The sequence below is a fragment of the Clarias gariepinus genome, chromosome 10 (genome assembly GCF_024256425.1).
Source record: "Clarias gariepinus isolate MV-2021 ecotype Netherlands chromosome 10, CGAR_prim_01v2, whole genome shotgun sequence".
Classification (NCBI taxonomy): Eukaryota; Metazoa; Chordata; class Actinopteri; order Siluriformes; family Clariidae; genus Clarias; species Clarias gariepinus.
In genome coordinates, this window is record NC_071109.1 from 22552547 (window position 1) to 22569580 (window position 17034).

Sequence of the window (17034 nt, forward strand, 5' to 3'; positions counted from 1 at the left end):
TGGTCAATCAAGCACAGGGATACCATGATCCTTAAACCAGGCATTAGTATTTTGGCAGTGTGGACAGGTGCCCAGTCCTGCTGGAAAAACCAGCAACTCCATAAAGCTGGTCAGCAGAGGAAAACATGAAGTGCTCTAAAACATGGCATTAGGAAACCTCTGCATGTGTTTTGAGTTAATTAACTGATTAAATTGTGACACCACAAGTCTTTAATTTTCACAATATTTTCATTTTCTGAGATACTAAATTTTGTATTTTCATTAGCTGTAAGCCATAATTATCAAAATTAAAAGAAATAAGCACTTGTAATATATCAGTCTGTGTGTAATGAATTTATATAAGGAGTTTCCCTTTTTAAATGGAATTACTAAAATAAATATATATTTTTTTATGATTTTCTCATTTATTGAGATGCACCTGTATATATTATTCATCTATCTAGGAACCTCTGTAGTCCAACTAGGGACCGTGGAGGCCAATGATACTCACCTTGTTTTGTTCTCATTTTCTGACCATGGTAGGACCTCCAATTAACATTCACACATGCATATAGCCTAATCTGGCTAAAAGCAGAAATCGAAGCTGGATGTCCAAAGCAACAGTGCAAACCCCAATTTTATGTTTCCCAGGTATACAATATATACACTACGAGAGGTGTTCAACTCTTTTCATTGTGCAGAACAGTTATGAGAGGTAAAACAATCAGTGTTTGCACCGGTAGTTGTATCACAGGTGCATCACTGGTGTTCCTCACTGAATGTAACAGTGACAAGATCATCATCAACTGTTATGTCATAACATGTCGTACTGTCATGTGTTATGTTCCCTGCCTCGTGTTTTTAAGACTCCTGGGATAGGCTCCAGGATTACGTGGTATAGACGATGAGTGAATGGAATGAATGCACCGTGTAAAGTGTGAGAAAGATGGGGCCAAGGAAAAAAATTATTCACGTGTTTCTTTAAGGCGTGATTCTGACTAGAACAGAGAATTTAAACTAAGATGAGGGTTAGGGAGCGCAAGACCACAAGGTGGCGGTAATGCAAAATAGTGGATACCAAACGACAATAAATACCAAGAAGAAGAAGTAGACAAGTGGGAACTAAAATATCGGGTCTAAGTCTGTACGGACGATTATTACAGGAACACACACTTGAGGGATTCCTGAGAGGAGTAGCGGTTTGGTGTCTATTGTTACGGGAAAAATCGAAAACCTGTTCTGTATAACTGGATAAAATTAGGCTGAATTTATGCGCTGAGCTGGTTAGCTTTGTCGAGAAAAAAAAAAAACCAGAGAAAATTTCACGGTGCGAGTTCATGAATATGACTTCTACAGTGGTGAGTTTATCATCCGGGTTCTTCTCAGTAGTAGCAGCTCGTAACCAGGAAACCGATAGCTAGTTTATATTAGTAACCCGTATTACACTGATATTTATACAACTAACGCATTTTAACTGATGTTTCTTGCTAACCAACAGGACTTCAGGACTCATGTGGATCAGTCATGCAGATACTCCGAGGAGTTTGTTAACATTTACTATGACTGCATGGACAAAAAAAGAAGAGTGAGTATATTTTTTATACTTTTGTGACACACACACACACACACACGCACACACGCACCAAAGAAAAACAAATTCCCCAATTTCATGTTGCCTAGACACATCTGAGGGGCGACCAAGTCAAACCGTGGTTTTTGATTTGCTTGAGAACACTCATGAGAGTAAAAACTTCCTTTTTCTACTACTGTTTGGATACATTTAGGCATTTGGCAGACTCTTACATAGGATACAAAGTTTTCTTAGTAAGTAAAAGCCATGATCAGACTGCCTGCTTCATGTCTGAAGCGCTGGCCTCCCAGGAACACCCAGACGTGTGGAAATGGCTTGGCTCAAGGTCAGGACTGAAAAGTGTTTGCCAATAACTCCTGTAACATGCAAGTGGTGTTTGTGAATGATTGTGTGTAGAAGTTCCCACAGACAGATGTGTCTCTTTCACAAGTTGTATATTTTTAACAATCAGGCATTCCAGTTGCTGAATGTTCACATGAATGAGTACAGTGTGCATTTGATAACCATTGTGTTAAAATCTCCTTATATATACTGTATATATAAGACAATATTCTTCTGTTTTAGAACCTGACAAGACTGTACCTGGATAAAGCCACGCTGGTGTGGAACGGGAATAACGTTTCAGGACAGGATGCTCTTGGAGAATTTTTTGAGTCTCTTCCCTCAAGTGAATTTCAGGTGCACACACTGGACTGCCAGCCTGTCCATGGTAAGTGCATTATGTGTGTGGGATTGTTACAACTTTCAGCCTGCACTGTTTTTAACTGTATATATGTCTGTGCAGTATAAAAAAAAAAAAATAAAAAAAAAAAATCAGTGAATTCTCTCTCTCTCTATGTGTTTGTGTGTATAAATAAAACAGAAATTCAGTTTGGCTGGTTGGTGTTTGCACAGGTAGTTCCGTCACAGGTGTTCTGATACTGAATGTAACAGTATGCAGTGTCGTCTACAGATTCAGATCGGGGTTTATAAATGTTTCCCATCACGCAGAATAAAATCGTGTGCATTGCTGGTTTCCTTGGAGTTGTGGGCGTCATCCATGGCACACACAATAAAATAATCGTCCCTAACACCAACAAGGAGGCTTATGAATGGAAATCATGTGTTTACTACAGTGTACTGTGTGTGTGTGTGTGTGTACATATACATGGTCATCAGCTGACAAATTAATACCAGTGTTGGGTGTAAAGCATTACAAAGTAACGCGTTAGAGTACTTGGAGTGCCTGACTGCCTGACGTTCAGAAAGATGGAAATCTAATCGCCAAAACTCGCTGTGAACCATGATGAACCATACTTATGGCCACCATGTGAAACTGTGTAGATGAGATAGGGGTATTAGTAGTTAACAGATTATGTACCAAACTTCGCTGAGTGATGATGGTAAAAGAATTATAAAGCTCTTAAACAACATGCATGAGGAATCACAAAGGAGTTTTTTATTTTCTGCAATGGAAAGGTTCTCCAACTAGTTACTTTTATCAGGAAGTAACGCTGTAATGTAACCGATTACTTTTTAATGGCAGTAATTTTGTAATGTAATTAGTTACTTTAAAAAGTAACGTCTCCCAACACTTCATATAATGTTGCTAGGTCCAGACCCGACCAAGTAAATAACACTTTGACCTGACCAGATCATAACTCATAACAGGAGGCCTGTACAGTGAGCACTATGCATGGATGTGTGTCGTTTCATGTGCCTCCCTTCTTAATCTGATGCATCAGTCGCTCTGGAATAGCCACTGGGCATTAAGGCTAAACTACTCCATTTTGGTCTCACCTGTCCATAGATCATTGTTACAGAAGTCCATCGGTTTGTTCAGATACAGTTTTGCGAACCCGAGTTGTGCTTCCATGTTCTTTTTATACAAAGTGTTTTTTTTCCTGCAACCCGTCCAAACAAACCACACTTGATTAGTCTTCTAATTGTGCTGTCATCAACTTTAACATGCTCAGTGAGGCCTGTATTTCCAAGATTGGCAACTTGAATGCAAATAATTCTTCTCCCTGTAGCACTGTAGAATGATGAGCTCGGAATTGTTTGGAAATGTTTTTATAACCCTAACCAGATTGATGTGCAGCAACAATTACTTCTCTAAGCCATTTCTTATGTCTTTTCCTATTGGCATTGTGTTAACACACACCTGAATAATCAAGACCAGCAAACTGCCAAAACTTCTGCTTTTATAGAAGTCTGCACACCTGCTGATGATCAATAAAGGGTTATAATAATAAAGGGCTAATGATTAATGATTTAAATTATCTCTAATTATGGTCATTCTTGAATTTTTATTTATTATAGTTTTTTTTTTTTCTAGCACATTTTCAATTTCCACCAAGTTGATGGTTCAGCACTATGCTTCCCAAATTTTAATAATGCACTGAACTGTACATAACCCAATTTCCAATAATTTATTTTAATCTCCTTACTTACTAATTTACTTTCCTTCGGAAAATATATTTTTTAACACGTACACTTACCACTCACTGTAGAAGGCTCAGTTGTAACTGTGTTCTGTATCCCCTTGGTCTTATACAGTTCCAGATGAACTGTATCTGCAGGATGTCATGCCTTGCACAGCTCCCATATGATAAGCCAATCACAATTTCATTAAATGTGTTTCTGTTGAAGTGGTCAGTGTGTAGAAGGAGCTTTGAGGAGGTCTGAATAAAAGTGAACAAAGAAAGGGGCTGCTTTTATTGTGCATGTAGCATTTAATAGAAAATGTGTTTAATCAGAATTTTAAAACCTTTATTTCAGAACAAGCCACCCAGGGCCAGACAACACTGCTGGTGGTCACTGCAGGCACGGTTAAGTTCGACGGGAGCAAACAGAGATATTTCAACCAGAATTTCCTGTTAACGGCTCAGGCGTCCCCGAACAGCGACCAGCCAGTGTGGAAAATCGCAAGCGACTGTTTTCGCTTTCAAGATTGGGCGAGCTAAATGAGCACTGTCATGTCAGTTATTGTGAAAATCCTTTTTTTACAAAATGGTTGTTCTGATGGAGGATCTGAGTGACTGGTGTTTTTATGGCTGGTGTAAAAAAAAAAAAAGATTTGTTACCAAATCACATGGACACGATGTGCTCTGTAGAAAACAATTTATTTATCACAACGTAGTACAACGTATTACATACAGACTGTGGTTCACAAAGTTGAATAAATAAGAGTCATGAAACATTCAAGCCAATGCACGGGATCCTCCAACGTTCACATTTTAAATTGTACATTAGGTTGGAATCCTGCGGCTTGATGGAAAAAATAAAATGTTTTAAAATCTTCTTCTTCTTGTCCCTAAAAAGGTCATATTTCTTCAGAGGAGTGAACACACAATCCCAGTCTATTCCAAAGTTTTTGTTGGTCCAGTGGCAATTTTTTTTTTTCGTTTCTTTTTTCCACGCAATGGCATAAACACATTTAAACACACAAATTAAATAAACAGTGCAAATTAACAATACTTTTCTTAATAGTACTGTAATTAAATATTTGCTCAGGAAATTGGTGTCTGTATAAAAAAAAAAATTCAATGAAAATCCTTAATCTTTTAAGCAGCAACTCTAATAAATTATAGTGCAAAAAAAACCTAGGCAGTACAGTATAGAGTAAACTGGCAAGACAAACAAATGCAGCACTATTTTAACAGAAAATGGGAAATAGCCAAATGCATGTTCTAAATTTTCAAGTCATTAAGCTAGTTATTAAACCGTGTCACACATTCTGCAGTCTGTAGTGGGAAGTGATTATACATCAGCTCGAGCAGTGGTTGTTTTTACAGACAACATGAATGTTTGCTAAAATGTTAAAATCGTTTCCCTTCATAACCACCATCTCTGATTTTTAAGTCCTGAGTCCTTCCCAGAAGCACAAGTCCATTCAATAAATTAGCACAATGTTGACATTTACAAATTTCACTTAGTGCACTCAGAAATAATAATAATAATAAAATAAGGTGTTCACATGTAAAGAAAGACAATCAGTCACTGCGCCATTAAATTGTAAATCCTTTCAAGTAGTAGGTTACACAATCGTCAGTGGATGTGTGTAGCTCCTAACAATAGTTTAGAAGGCACAATATGCTGCTCGCTTTACACGCTGTACAGTGACGACCTCGCCTCGTATCTAACGACGCCTTGAAAGTCTTTACAGAATTGTATTAGAAAGATGAAAATACAAACTGATCACTTTTTCTATACAAAAATACAAAGAGTTGTAGGTGATGGTGAAAGTAAGTACATAATAGTATGAATAATTTAAGTCAAACCAAAGCTTTTTTTTTTTTTTTTTGTAAGTATGAATGTTGTTCTTTTGTCTTATGCCACACAGCTAAGTCTAAATTCTACAAGAAAGACTAAAGCTCTTATAAAGACTACAGATCTGCTGATATTATCCACAGTATTAGACCAATTGTTTGGAAACAGAACATTACAGTAGATACCAAGACGTACGTGTGTATGTGTGCCACACTAATCGATTACGTGTGCTTACAGCAAAACTTTTCCAAACACATATACATATGCAGCATGAGCCGAATGGCGGCAGAGTGATGACGGTTTACAGGATTTGGCTGGTTTTATTTATTTGCGACCGTACATTCGCTCGATGTCGTTGAAATAGTGGTTCTTCAGCTCCTTTCTTTTCAGCTTAAACGCATCCGTGACCAGGCCGGTTTCAGGAGTCCACGGGTCTGGGCTGAGGCGAACTTTTATTGGGATCTCAAAGCGCTGCAGCTTGACTACAAAAAAAAAAAACATGAACATGAGTGGAAAGAAAGAAACAGTAGAAGAAAACTCTACAGAACGTCCCAGTAGAGAAAATGTACATACGCAATGTCTTTAGTTTCATTATTATTATTTAAAATATCACTGGCCAGACCACTCCAGATTTAACAAGGATGTGTGTGGGTGTATATATGGGTTAACTGACGCTTATTGTCAAATCAAGTTGTATTAAATTCTCTACGCTGCTCTGAGAGCAAAAACAAGGACAGCAAGCAAAAAAACCCTGATAATCAGATTTCACTTCTGGGTTTTCTCTTGTGAGCGAACACTATTTACTACCAATGTTTAACTTAAGACTGTCTATAATAAGTTGCTTAAAACAATCAGTCACTGTGAAATTACAGAATTTTCCATATTTTAAATTGACTGGTGGTGGTAGTAGTAGTAAATAATAATAATAATAATACTTGTATTTAAAAAAGTTTATTTAATACCTATATATAAAATCAACTTTTTGTCTCTTAGTTCTTTAACAACTTATCACAGATCTCAGAAGTCTTATTACATGCATGTGTGAACGCTCCAGCTAAAATTCCCCTCAGATAATGCATGTTTTTTTTCATGTTTATAAAAATGCTCTCTCTGTTTCACTCCTCTACCAAATGCACACTTTCAGTGTCTATGTAAATGAGTCGTTGCTGAACCACACCCACCAGAAAACAGCAAAGCTGAGCAAAAAGCCGAGGGAGGGTATCTTCTTATATGAGGTCACATTAGAAGGAAAATCAGAGTAATTGGCTTGTTTAAGCCCCAGACAATTAAAAAAAAATGGAAAAAGAGCAAAAACCAGGGAAATGACCCCCTACAAACACACACACACACACACACACACACACACTTGTACACGAGACCCACCAACATGTCTATAAAGAGAATAATAGTTACCCTTTAAGTAGTTATACATTATCATTTCATTGTTGGCCATTAAATTATTTATATGAGATCCCAATCAATTTGATGAGATATGAGATGGGATATGAAATTCTAATCAATGAGAAAATGTGCTAAATCATTGACGCGTCACGTGAAGACCTTTTGCAAAAGTGCAAAATAAGAGTGAGTCATGCTGCATTTATGAAATTTGTTCACTTTGTTTTACACTGTTCTTTCTGGAACACCTTGTACAGGGTGTTATGATTCTTTGAAAACCTGATATGATACAGTGATTGCAGATATACTAAAAAATATAAATAATTATAATAATAAAAAAAAAAAACATACTTGAATTAGCAACTTCTTTAATTTCCCTCAAGACTTCCATCTCCATAACTGGATGGTTGCAGATGTCCGTCCACGTGCCTTCGATGCCCTTCTGATGAGCCAGAGCGGTCAGCTGCTTTGGGTTTGGTACCACAAAGCTGATCACGTAGTTCTGATCACTGGATAAGCAAAGAGAAAAGAGCAGCGTTTTAACCTCTGGATCTGGTAAAGCGAAGCTGGTTTGTTTTTTTTCCCTCCCCACACTCTTTACACACACAGATGTTTTGCTGACCCACCTGTTGGCGTATGCGCAGATGTTGTCAATGAGGGAGCAGTTTTTCAGTGCAGACTCAACTTTGCCCAGAGACACATATTCTCCAGCCTGCAGTTTCACAAGGTCCTTCTTACGGTCTAATAGTTAAAAGTGCAACAACGACCAATGAATAGGGTTGCAGACAAAAATGCTTAATGAGAAATTCTAATAAACTTTAAACACCTCAAGTAACATCTAACACCTGTCTCATGGGCTACATTAGCATTACTGATGAGCGACATTTCTGGACGAATAAGCCGTAACTCATGATAAACGCATTCCAGTGAAAATACACACCCACAATCTGCAGACAACCATCAGGATGAATCTCTCCTATATCTCCAGTGCAGAACCAACGCTGCCCGTTTTCATCTATGAAGAACTCCTCACTGGTAGTGTCGCTCCTGTAGTAGCCCATGGTCACATTCTGACCTCCAATTATAATCTCTCCTCGTGGGTGAGGCTTGTCCAGCTTTGTATATCCACCTGGACATAAAAACTTTTTTTGTCATTTCAGTATTTTCCACACGCTCCCCAACACCTTAGGGACTTTATAATGAAGTCAAAGATGACAGGCGTGTTAGACTATTTCATCCACTGACCTTCTGCCCAGTCTCGGACTTTAACCTCACAGCAAATGAGAGGGGCGCCGACTCGTCCTGTGCTGTAATCCGTCACTGCGAACCAAAACAAACACATGAGTCACATTCAAATATTTCAATAATAATAACAAACTTTCTGGGGGAAGTGTCAGGCATGAGGGTTACAACTTTTCTGAAGAAAGCAATGCCAGTGGAGTAATGGAAAACCACATCGCTTATTTACTCTGATGCCTAGTGGACTTTACAGAACTTTCAGAATCTCAGAGGTGCTGTTCTGCTTATACTACATTTACTAAACTGTAAAATATAGCTTGTAGAGCATAATCATGTAAAACACAATACAACGACGAGTAACACTGATTACACATAACACATAAAGTGCTCGCCCTTTCGTCCGGAGATCGTGAGTTCGATTCCCGGGAGACGCTGTAACCTCTCGCAGCCGGAGGTCTAGAGAGAGCTGATTGGCCGAGCTCTTTTAGAGGGGAGGGATTAGAGGTACTTAGCACTCCCACATTAATCTACAGCCAATCAGGGGCGTCTGCGAACTTACTCAAGCGAAAGGAGCGGATAGCGCTGTCCTCCGAGTGTGTAACGCCGCCCCCAACGATGCGTAAGTGATTAGTTCGAAAAGATTCGGTCGACTGGCGTCACGTGGTTCGGAGGAACCACATGGAAGTTTTCGGCCCTCCCGACTGAGTGGTAGTGGTAGCCTTAATGTTGGAGCCCCCTAGTGATGGGGAGGAATTGGACACGACTAAATTAGGGACTAAAATCCCCCCCTCCCTTTGTTAGGGGAAAAAAGGGTTCAATTTGGTCGAGCATAAAGATTGGATTACTTGGCTTGGTCAGGTCTCGGCTCAGCACCGTTATGTGGCAATAAAATGAAGTCAGCTGCCGACCTGAACACACTGAATGACCGGGTTATCACATGAACGGAGTTATTCTTCCCTGACTGCACACGCATATTCTCAGGGCATTTTCCAACATGAAAATGTTTTTTGGCCACCACATTCGGCGTCGTATCCAAATCTAAAGGGGGTTAAAAGAAATCGTACAACATGCTTCGTTCATTTGTTCATTTTGATAAAAGATTAACAGACAGATATCAACCTTCAGTGATGGTGCCTGCTCCACAGGTCTCGGTGAGGCCGTAACCCTGACCCACAGGGCAGCAGAAGCAGATGTTCATGAAGCGCTGTGTGGAGGAGGAGAGAGGAGCCCCGCCTGACAGCATCATTCGCACGTTTCCTCCCAACAGAGCCCTCACCTTCTTAAACATCCTACACACACACACACAGTACAGAATCACCATGAAGCCAAATCAACATGGAAACATGTTTTCCTATAGTCTCACACACACACCCACTCATGGGGAAGCTCTTACATGTTGCAAAGCGGAGCATCATAGCCATTCTTGATCTGCTCCAGCTTGTAGTTGTAGGCCAGGTTGAACAGGGTCCTCTGGACAACGTTCATCTCCTGCACTTTGCTCAAGACATTTTTCTTGATGCGATCCATTATTTCCTAGTGGATAATTTCAGTGGAATATTATAATAATGATATAATCATCATAAAGTATTAGGTAATGATTAGAGATTATGGTTGAACTTACCGGTACCGCTGCCATTAGTGTCGGCTTTAGGACTGTGCAGTCGCCCTTACTGCCCTTTTTAATTTTAGTAGACTAGAAAAGAAAGAGATTAAAAAATAAGCCATCATTAAAACAAATCATAGTAAAATAATATCATTTTAATTTGTGATTTTGAGGCTGTGTTACCTGATCAGAGAGTGTCTGTGGGGAGGAGTAACCGATCTTGCAGCCGTACGCTACGCACGAGATCTCCGCAGTCATCTCCAGCACATGGGCCAGGGGCAAATAAGCTATGTACGTGTCCTTGGTGCTTTCAAAACAAAGCACAGTCGTGTTCAAATTAAACCGTAATGACGCGGTATGAGTAAAAACAAGGCCATGTATTTATTTATATATTCTACTCACCCCAGACCTGGGATCCTCTCACACTGGCCTGTCATGCCTGCGATGAGATTGCTATGGACGATCACGACGCCTTTGGGTCGTCCCGTTGAGCCGCTGGTGTACATGATGACCGCCAGGTCTGACGGGACGGGTTTGACTATCTCCCTGTTCACTGCAACAGAAAACGAGCATTGAGTTATGGGTTTTTTTCCCCCGCTTGATATGACGGTGATGCTCATGAACACAAGTCTGAGGTTTCATTCAAGGAAATACTGAAATCATGTACCCTGGAAAAGGATCAGAAATTTACCCGACTGCCTGGAATCAGTTTTAATGACTTTCTAATTAGGTCTTATTTCCTTAATAAGATAAACACATGCAATCTTTGCCTGCACCCATTTCTGTCACTGGTTTTAGTTCAGGAGAGGGGTTTTTCATTCTACAGTGTTCCTATCTACAGATATTCTACAGATATTCCTGATCTGTGACGTCCTCACTTGTGTATACGCATTTTTTTTTTTTATCAGAGAGAAATGGAGATGAGAGACACCAATACAGTATGAAATTGCTGTTTCCATGGTTACACAAGCAAGAATGCTCATAGGTGGAACTTGATTATATGTATACACAGACATTACACATACATATATATATATATACGGAAGAAATGAAAAGGATCCCAGCAGCGACATGTGCAGCTCTGGTGACGCCTTGGATACAGTTTTAACAGGTTTACTTAGGGTGTACTTATTTTCGTTGCGTTAAGAGAAAGTTACAATCCATATACGTGAAGCTGCTGCATTATTGCTGAAATCACACTCACAATTTTCAGGCTTTGCTCCCAGCTCCTTTACAAACTGCATGTTGTGGATCTGAATGTGTTCTGGATATCCTGCAGTGCTGAGGCTCTTGTTGTCCACGTAAATGATGTGCCTCAGGTGAGGGATTTGAGGAAGGACGCTCTACACGGCAAGAACACAGCATCATATAGAGTGTTTTAATGTAGCGTTAATATAAAAAAATAATTATAATAAACACAAGAGAAGAGAATAAATAATTCACCTTTAATTTGGTTTCCAGAAGCTCCGAGCTAGTGACCAAGTGAGTCGCACCACACTCATTGAGTCCGAAGGCCACAGCGTCCTCTCCGAGAGTTGCGTAAAATGTCACCACTGGAAAGATGATATAAAGCATGAGCAGCACGTTAGTAATTATTAAATGACTACACTATAGCACAATAAGGCACTGTGTCCCATGGAAAGACGGTTCGGTCTGTACCAGGACTGTCTGTTCAGTTCTCGCCAATGTTTTACCTCACGTCAGAAGTCTGAGTCTGTTACATTTCTTTGATGAATTGGCACAAGAGAGAATGAATTTGCTCCTTACGTGGGAAATTGCGTCTGAAGCAGGCCTGAGCGGTGATCATCCACTCCGCACGCGTCTCACAGAATATAGCAATGGTGTGTTTTGGCTGCTGGCCGAGTGCTGCAAGGCCACTGCCGAGGTGAGTGACTTCGGCATCCAGCTCCTGATACGTCATCCACTTGTAGTCTCCCAAGATCAGCTAGGAATAGTCAAAAAAAACTCTCTTATATACACTAAAAACTGAAGACATCACTGATTTGATATCCAGAACACACGTCAGGTAAAAAAAAAAAAAAAAAAAAATCTAAAACATACAAATCCATAAAAACCCAGATAAACAAACAAACAAACAAACAAAAACTATTGACAGAATAAGAGAGAAAGGGAAAAGAAATCAGTGTTGTCCTTTACCAAATGCAGAAGATGGGAATTTGGATTTGGAAATAAGGCTTTTTAAGCATCAACCTTTCCAGCAATTTGAGCTACCGTACAGTGGCCCGTCTATTGGATCAGACTACACGGATGAGCGCTGCAATTTTGGAGTCGTCCAGCAAACACAATTTGGCCCTTCATTAAGTAGCTGCTTTAAGAATATTTTGGGTTCGTGTTTTATATACATTATATACCAATTTTGTTATACAGTATGTGTTTATCATGTCTGCATAATTATGTACTGTATTTCCATATATACCTTAAAAAATTAATAAATAAATAACATCAGTAAAGAAAAAATGTATAGTACAAGACAGACCAGGTGGAAACAAAAAACCTAATGTACGCTCCTGGGATTTGCATAAAAATAGAAAGGAGCGAGTGTGACCAAGTTACCAGAAGAACTCATATTCTCCAGCAAGCTCAGTAAAACCTAATAGCTGTTTTCTTATAAAACTGCACAAATCTGTCTAAAACTCCTGATTTTAATCAACGAGTTTTGACTCCAAATATTGACTGTTTATTTATTGCCCTTTATAGAAGTTTCCTTTATGCCACATTTTCATATGTGATCAAGACTTTTGCACAGAACTAAAAGTAAAACAGCTGTTAGGTGTTACTGAGCCTGCTGGAGAATATGAGAATATTTTCCATCTGAAAACTGGTCTGTCTTCTACTATATTTTTTTCTTTACAGTCATGCATATATTCTCCTTTAATATGATTTATTTATTAATTTTTAAGTTATATCAATTTTATTAAGTCATATATGGAAATACTAAATGATTTTGTACATAATTATGCAGACTTGATGAACAAATATAACAAAATTGTATATATGAGCAGCATATAATATGGAGACAGAAAAAAAAATAGGCAAGCGTAACTATTTAACCAACTTTGGCAAGGGCCAACTTTTTATTTTGACATGACTGGGTCAGAGCAACTCCAAAACTGTAGCTCTTGTGGGATGTTCTTGGTCAGGACTGAACAAAAGTGATCCGAGGCAGGAAGACCGGTGAGCTGGCGACAGGGTCATGGCCGGCTAAGACTGGCTTGTTGAGTCCAATCCAACAAAAGAGCTACTGTAGCTCAAGCTGTAGAAAAGGTTAATGCTGGTTCTGGTAGAAAGATGTCAGAACACAGTGCATTAGTGCTTTGCTGGGAAAAGAAGGGACCTTATTTATAGTCAAATTATGGCTGATCGGTTTGTGTGTGCAGCCATAATATAGCCATAATATGACCATAATATGACCATAATATTTATGGTAATATACATAAATACGGTCCCCCATTCTGCCAGAAAAACACTGGCAAAGAAAAGAGAAAGAAAGAGAGAGAGAGAGAGAGAGAGAGAGAGCATTTTGAACTTTGACAACATATCTTCAAGAACGACTCATACCCAGTGTTATCAGCATGTGTAATCCTACTGCATTAAATCTCAACAATAAGAAAAAAAAGGAATATCTACATAATCCTGTTACCATTTACGTATATACGTTTTAGATAGTGATAGAAAATCCAATCTGTAAAGCATATGTCATTCATGAGCACTTAAAAAAGACAAAAGGAGCTGAGTCGTAGAGACAGTTAAGGTGTGTTGATTGAGTAACACACCCTAATCTCAAAGTAATCTCAAAAGCTTTTGGCGGAACAGAGACTACGTGGTCGTGTTACTAGTTAACATATATCTAATATAATGAAGACGCAGCAAAACATTATTGAATTATTATTTTTTTAAACAGTTAAAAAGGAGTTGTAATTTTATGTGCTCTGGTACTTAAATAAATAGCACTACCGCAAAAAAAAAAAAGTGGTATGTGTGTAATGTGTCATCTCGACTGATAATCTCTTAGATTAAGTGGCATGACCAAGATAGTGCATGCATGTGCAAATCAAATCTACCTTCTTGAAGACTTTGCCACCAGGCTGGGTTTCGTTCTCTTCGCTCAGGACTGCTCGCGTTCCCAGGCAGCGCAACTTGTTAAAGCGCTGCACTGCATGATCGAACAGTTTGTCCAGTGTGTCTTTTCCATCGAAGTCCATCAGAGCGAGCGAGTCGAAGCGGTCCACGGAGCGATACGGCCCCTCTATTTTACCGTAGGTGGATTTGGCCTTGACCCGTTTGGCCTGAGCGATCTTCTTCTGGGCCCCTGTTACAAAGTACCAGGGCAGGAAGCTCACCGCCGAGTACAGCCATACCAGCATGTGGACAGGGAGGAGGAGGACACTGCTGAGGTCCATTTTCATAGCCATGGGAGTTTAAAGACTGAGGTGGACAAACGTGAATGACGATTCTTTTATTATAGTGCGAGTCGTGTCGTTGCACTACCTCAGTTCCTTCTTCTTTTTTCACTTTTTTTTTTTAGATCAATCTGACCTAACAAGGACAGAGTCACAAAACAGACATGACTAATTAGAGGAAAAGTAGGTGCAATGAAATTCCCTGGCATTTGTTTTAGTAATCGTTTTCTCTGTATAAATGCCATTTGCAGGGTTTATTAGAAGTCAAAATGTTTTTTATTTTTAAAAAGGGATGGGGGGCAAACAGAGCATCAGGACAGAGCAGCAGGGCAATGCAAATAGAAATATCACATCATAAAGACAGGCATACAGTGATGAGCTGCAGGGCATTGTGACCTCAGATCACCCACTCAGTCATCTGATAAGGTTGTGTTGTGTACTTTTGTCATGCTAACCCTAACACAACATTACGCTATTGATGCAAGACGTCCTTGTTGTTGTACAAGATAAGCCGTTCCCTGTTATAACATGAATTCTGTAAATATATTTGCATATTGCTGTAGATGTTGGCATTGCTATATTCAAAAAATATTAAAATGCTCCTACGAAGAATTCGTGCCAGGACTACAATAAAGGTTTCCAGCAATGGAACAAACGGATCATGTTCATTTTCATACTTTTTTGCATATAACAATGTCAACGTATTTTACTAAGCTTTACTAAATCATAATCACAAACACATTCAGACTTTCCAGGAAGAATAAGTATTATGAAGGATCCAGCAAAACCTTCTATTTCTTTAGTTTTATTTGAAGAGAAAAAAAAAAAAAAGGAATCAAGGAAGTGCTCAGGATATGTGTCGGTCTATCTATTGATCTAAACTTTAATTACTAAGTCAACTTTGTTGACATTGTGCTGTCATTTCAAATAATTCTTTTTTTTATATCTAAGAAGCACATCAAACCATGCTACATTTTGCTTCATTTTTTTGTCATGTCTCTTGCCGGAGCTACAGATAATAACCCAAATGCTGTCCAACACTACGTTGGATCATCTTGCACTGAAAATGTTTCCCAATCAATAATTCATCATACACTGTCAGAGAAATCTGAACTGTAATACATGCAAGCCACATACCTTCATTCACATCCCATCAGATGCGTAACGATCCAAACATCATCTTTTACACGAGACCAAAAGAATCAGATTTTTTTTTTTTTTATGTGAAAAAATGAGCCTAAGAAGGAATAATCTGACATTTATGTTTTTCTGCCTGCTTGTGTGGATATTTAACGCTGTTACACCTGCTCAGCCCAGTGAGGAAGCGTGAGCTTGTGAGCCAATGATGTGAGAGTCTCGAGCTCACCCCACACTTGGCACATCCTCCAATCAGAGTGCAGAAACACGCTCATCCAGATTCACACGCTTCAACTTCTTTACATCTCATCATCCTTCACCGCAGAGTCATAAGGTGTATTATTTAGTGCTGTCTCCTCCATCTGGGTGGTGTGGCATCAATGTCATGCATCAGGGTGGTACAAATGTACACAATGTGGAGCTTCAAATGTTAAATTCAACAGGAATTATTATAAACCAATAGCCTGATGCAGGATGTTCTTGATGAATGGAGGAGTGGATGAAGATGACGCATCCTGTCTGTGACGTCATAGAGTGGTGTGTTGTAAGGGGTGCCGGTAAAGCATGTTCAGACCCTCTGATCACACTATCATATATATAAATATACATTAGAACGACTCTAATAACTGTAAACAAGACACCGACACATCATCATCATCATCTTCATCCTCACCGTCCTCCTCATCACGCCATGCTTTCCTCATTCCCGCCTCTCATAACAGGAAACCACATCATCCATCATTACTTAGAATTATCTTTCTTAAATAGGGATTTAGGCAGGTTTTCCACCCACCATATGCTCAGACATTTTATCCCTGTAATCAGCCCGCTAGCTTCTAATTAAACACGACACATTATCAAACAGCTCTCGCTTCCTCATCCGCTCAAAAACTACAAAGCGACTTCAATATCCGAGCCGTTTGATGTCTAATTAACGTTCTTACCTGATCAGTTTGATTATTTATTCCTTATTTTTCCCAATAGATTTTACTAATATCTTAAACATCTCTCTGAATTACCTTGTGATGGTTAGAGCCGCCTCCTCAACGCCGGTTCATCCACAGCTCGCGTCTTCCACAATGACCGAGAGTTACCTCTCAACGTCCTAGCGAAACCCGGAAATCTGACGTCATCTGACTCCATCTTTTTCAGCCAATCAGAAGCCGAGTCGTGCCGCTCAGGTTTGGCTCGCTCATTTGCTTGCTGTCGTGTTTTGAATGCGTCAGTTTTAGTACTGACGCCTTTCCTATCATTTATTTTATATAAATAAAGGATTTTTTTTTTTGAAGTGTGTGTTTTGATGTATCAATTTTTTATTAATTAATTCCTAGATGTCATGATGGCTGACTCAGCACGGCCAGGTCACGTGGCCTGCTTTACAAAATTCACCAATTCACTCATCTTCAGTATCCACT

General features: G+C 39.2%; 2 protein-coding genes across 4 annotated transcripts; one reads left to right on the forward strand and one right to left on the reverse strand.

Moving 5' to 3' along the window:
- The first annotated feature begins 1121 nt into the window (after positions 1 to 1121).
- nxt2 (nuclear transport factor 2-like export factor 2) lies at positions 1122 to 5014 on the forward strand. 2 transcript variants are annotated; one of them, XM_053505819.1, is made up of 5 exons: positions 1122 to 1337; positions 1478 to 1564; positions 2135 to 2279; positions 4331 to 4529; positions 4874 to 5014. In XM_053505819.1, the coding sequence occupies exons 1-4, from the start codon at positions 1317 to 1319 to the stop codon at positions 4513 to 4515; spliced, it is 438 nt and encodes a 145-aa protein (XP_053361794.1). In that variant the 5' UTR covers positions 1122 to 1316; the 3' UTR covers positions 4516 to 4529; positions 4874 to 5014. The 2 variants fall into 2 exon arrangements, with proteins under 2 accessions (XP_053361794.1, XP_053361793.1); XM_053505818.1 differs by lacking the exon at positions 4874 to 5014 and having other exon boundaries at positions 1123 to 1337; positions 4331 to 4852.
- A 217-nt stretch (positions 5015 to 5231) lies between these two features.
- On the reverse strand, positions 5232 to 16725 carry acsl4a (acyl-CoA synthetase long chain family member 4a). Of its 2 annotated transcripts, none has more exons than XM_053505817.1 (15): positions 16639 to 16725; positions 14144 to 14618; positions 11829 to 12006; positions 11505 to 11614; positions 11266 to 11404; positions 10464 to 10614; positions 10245 to 10368; positions 10080 to 10151; positions 9852 to 9991; positions 9578 to 9747; positions 8465 to 8539; positions 8160 to 8348; positions 7846 to 7960; positions 7571 to 7728; positions 5232 to 6303 (listed from the first exon to the last, which is right to left on the reverse strand). In XM_053505817.1, exons 2-15 carry the CDS (start codon positions 14492 to 14494, stop codon positions 6146 to 6148), a joined length of 2130 nt encoding a protein of 709 aa, XP_053361792.1. In that variant the 5' UTR covers positions 14495 to 14618; positions 16639 to 16725; the 3' UTR covers positions 5232 to 6145. The 2 variants fall into 2 exon arrangements, with proteins under 2 accessions (XP_053361792.1, XP_053361791.1); XM_053505816.1 differs by lacking the exon at positions 16639 to 16725 and adding an exon at positions 15620 to 15638.
- Between the last annotated feature and the right edge of the window lie 309 nt (positions 16726 to 17034).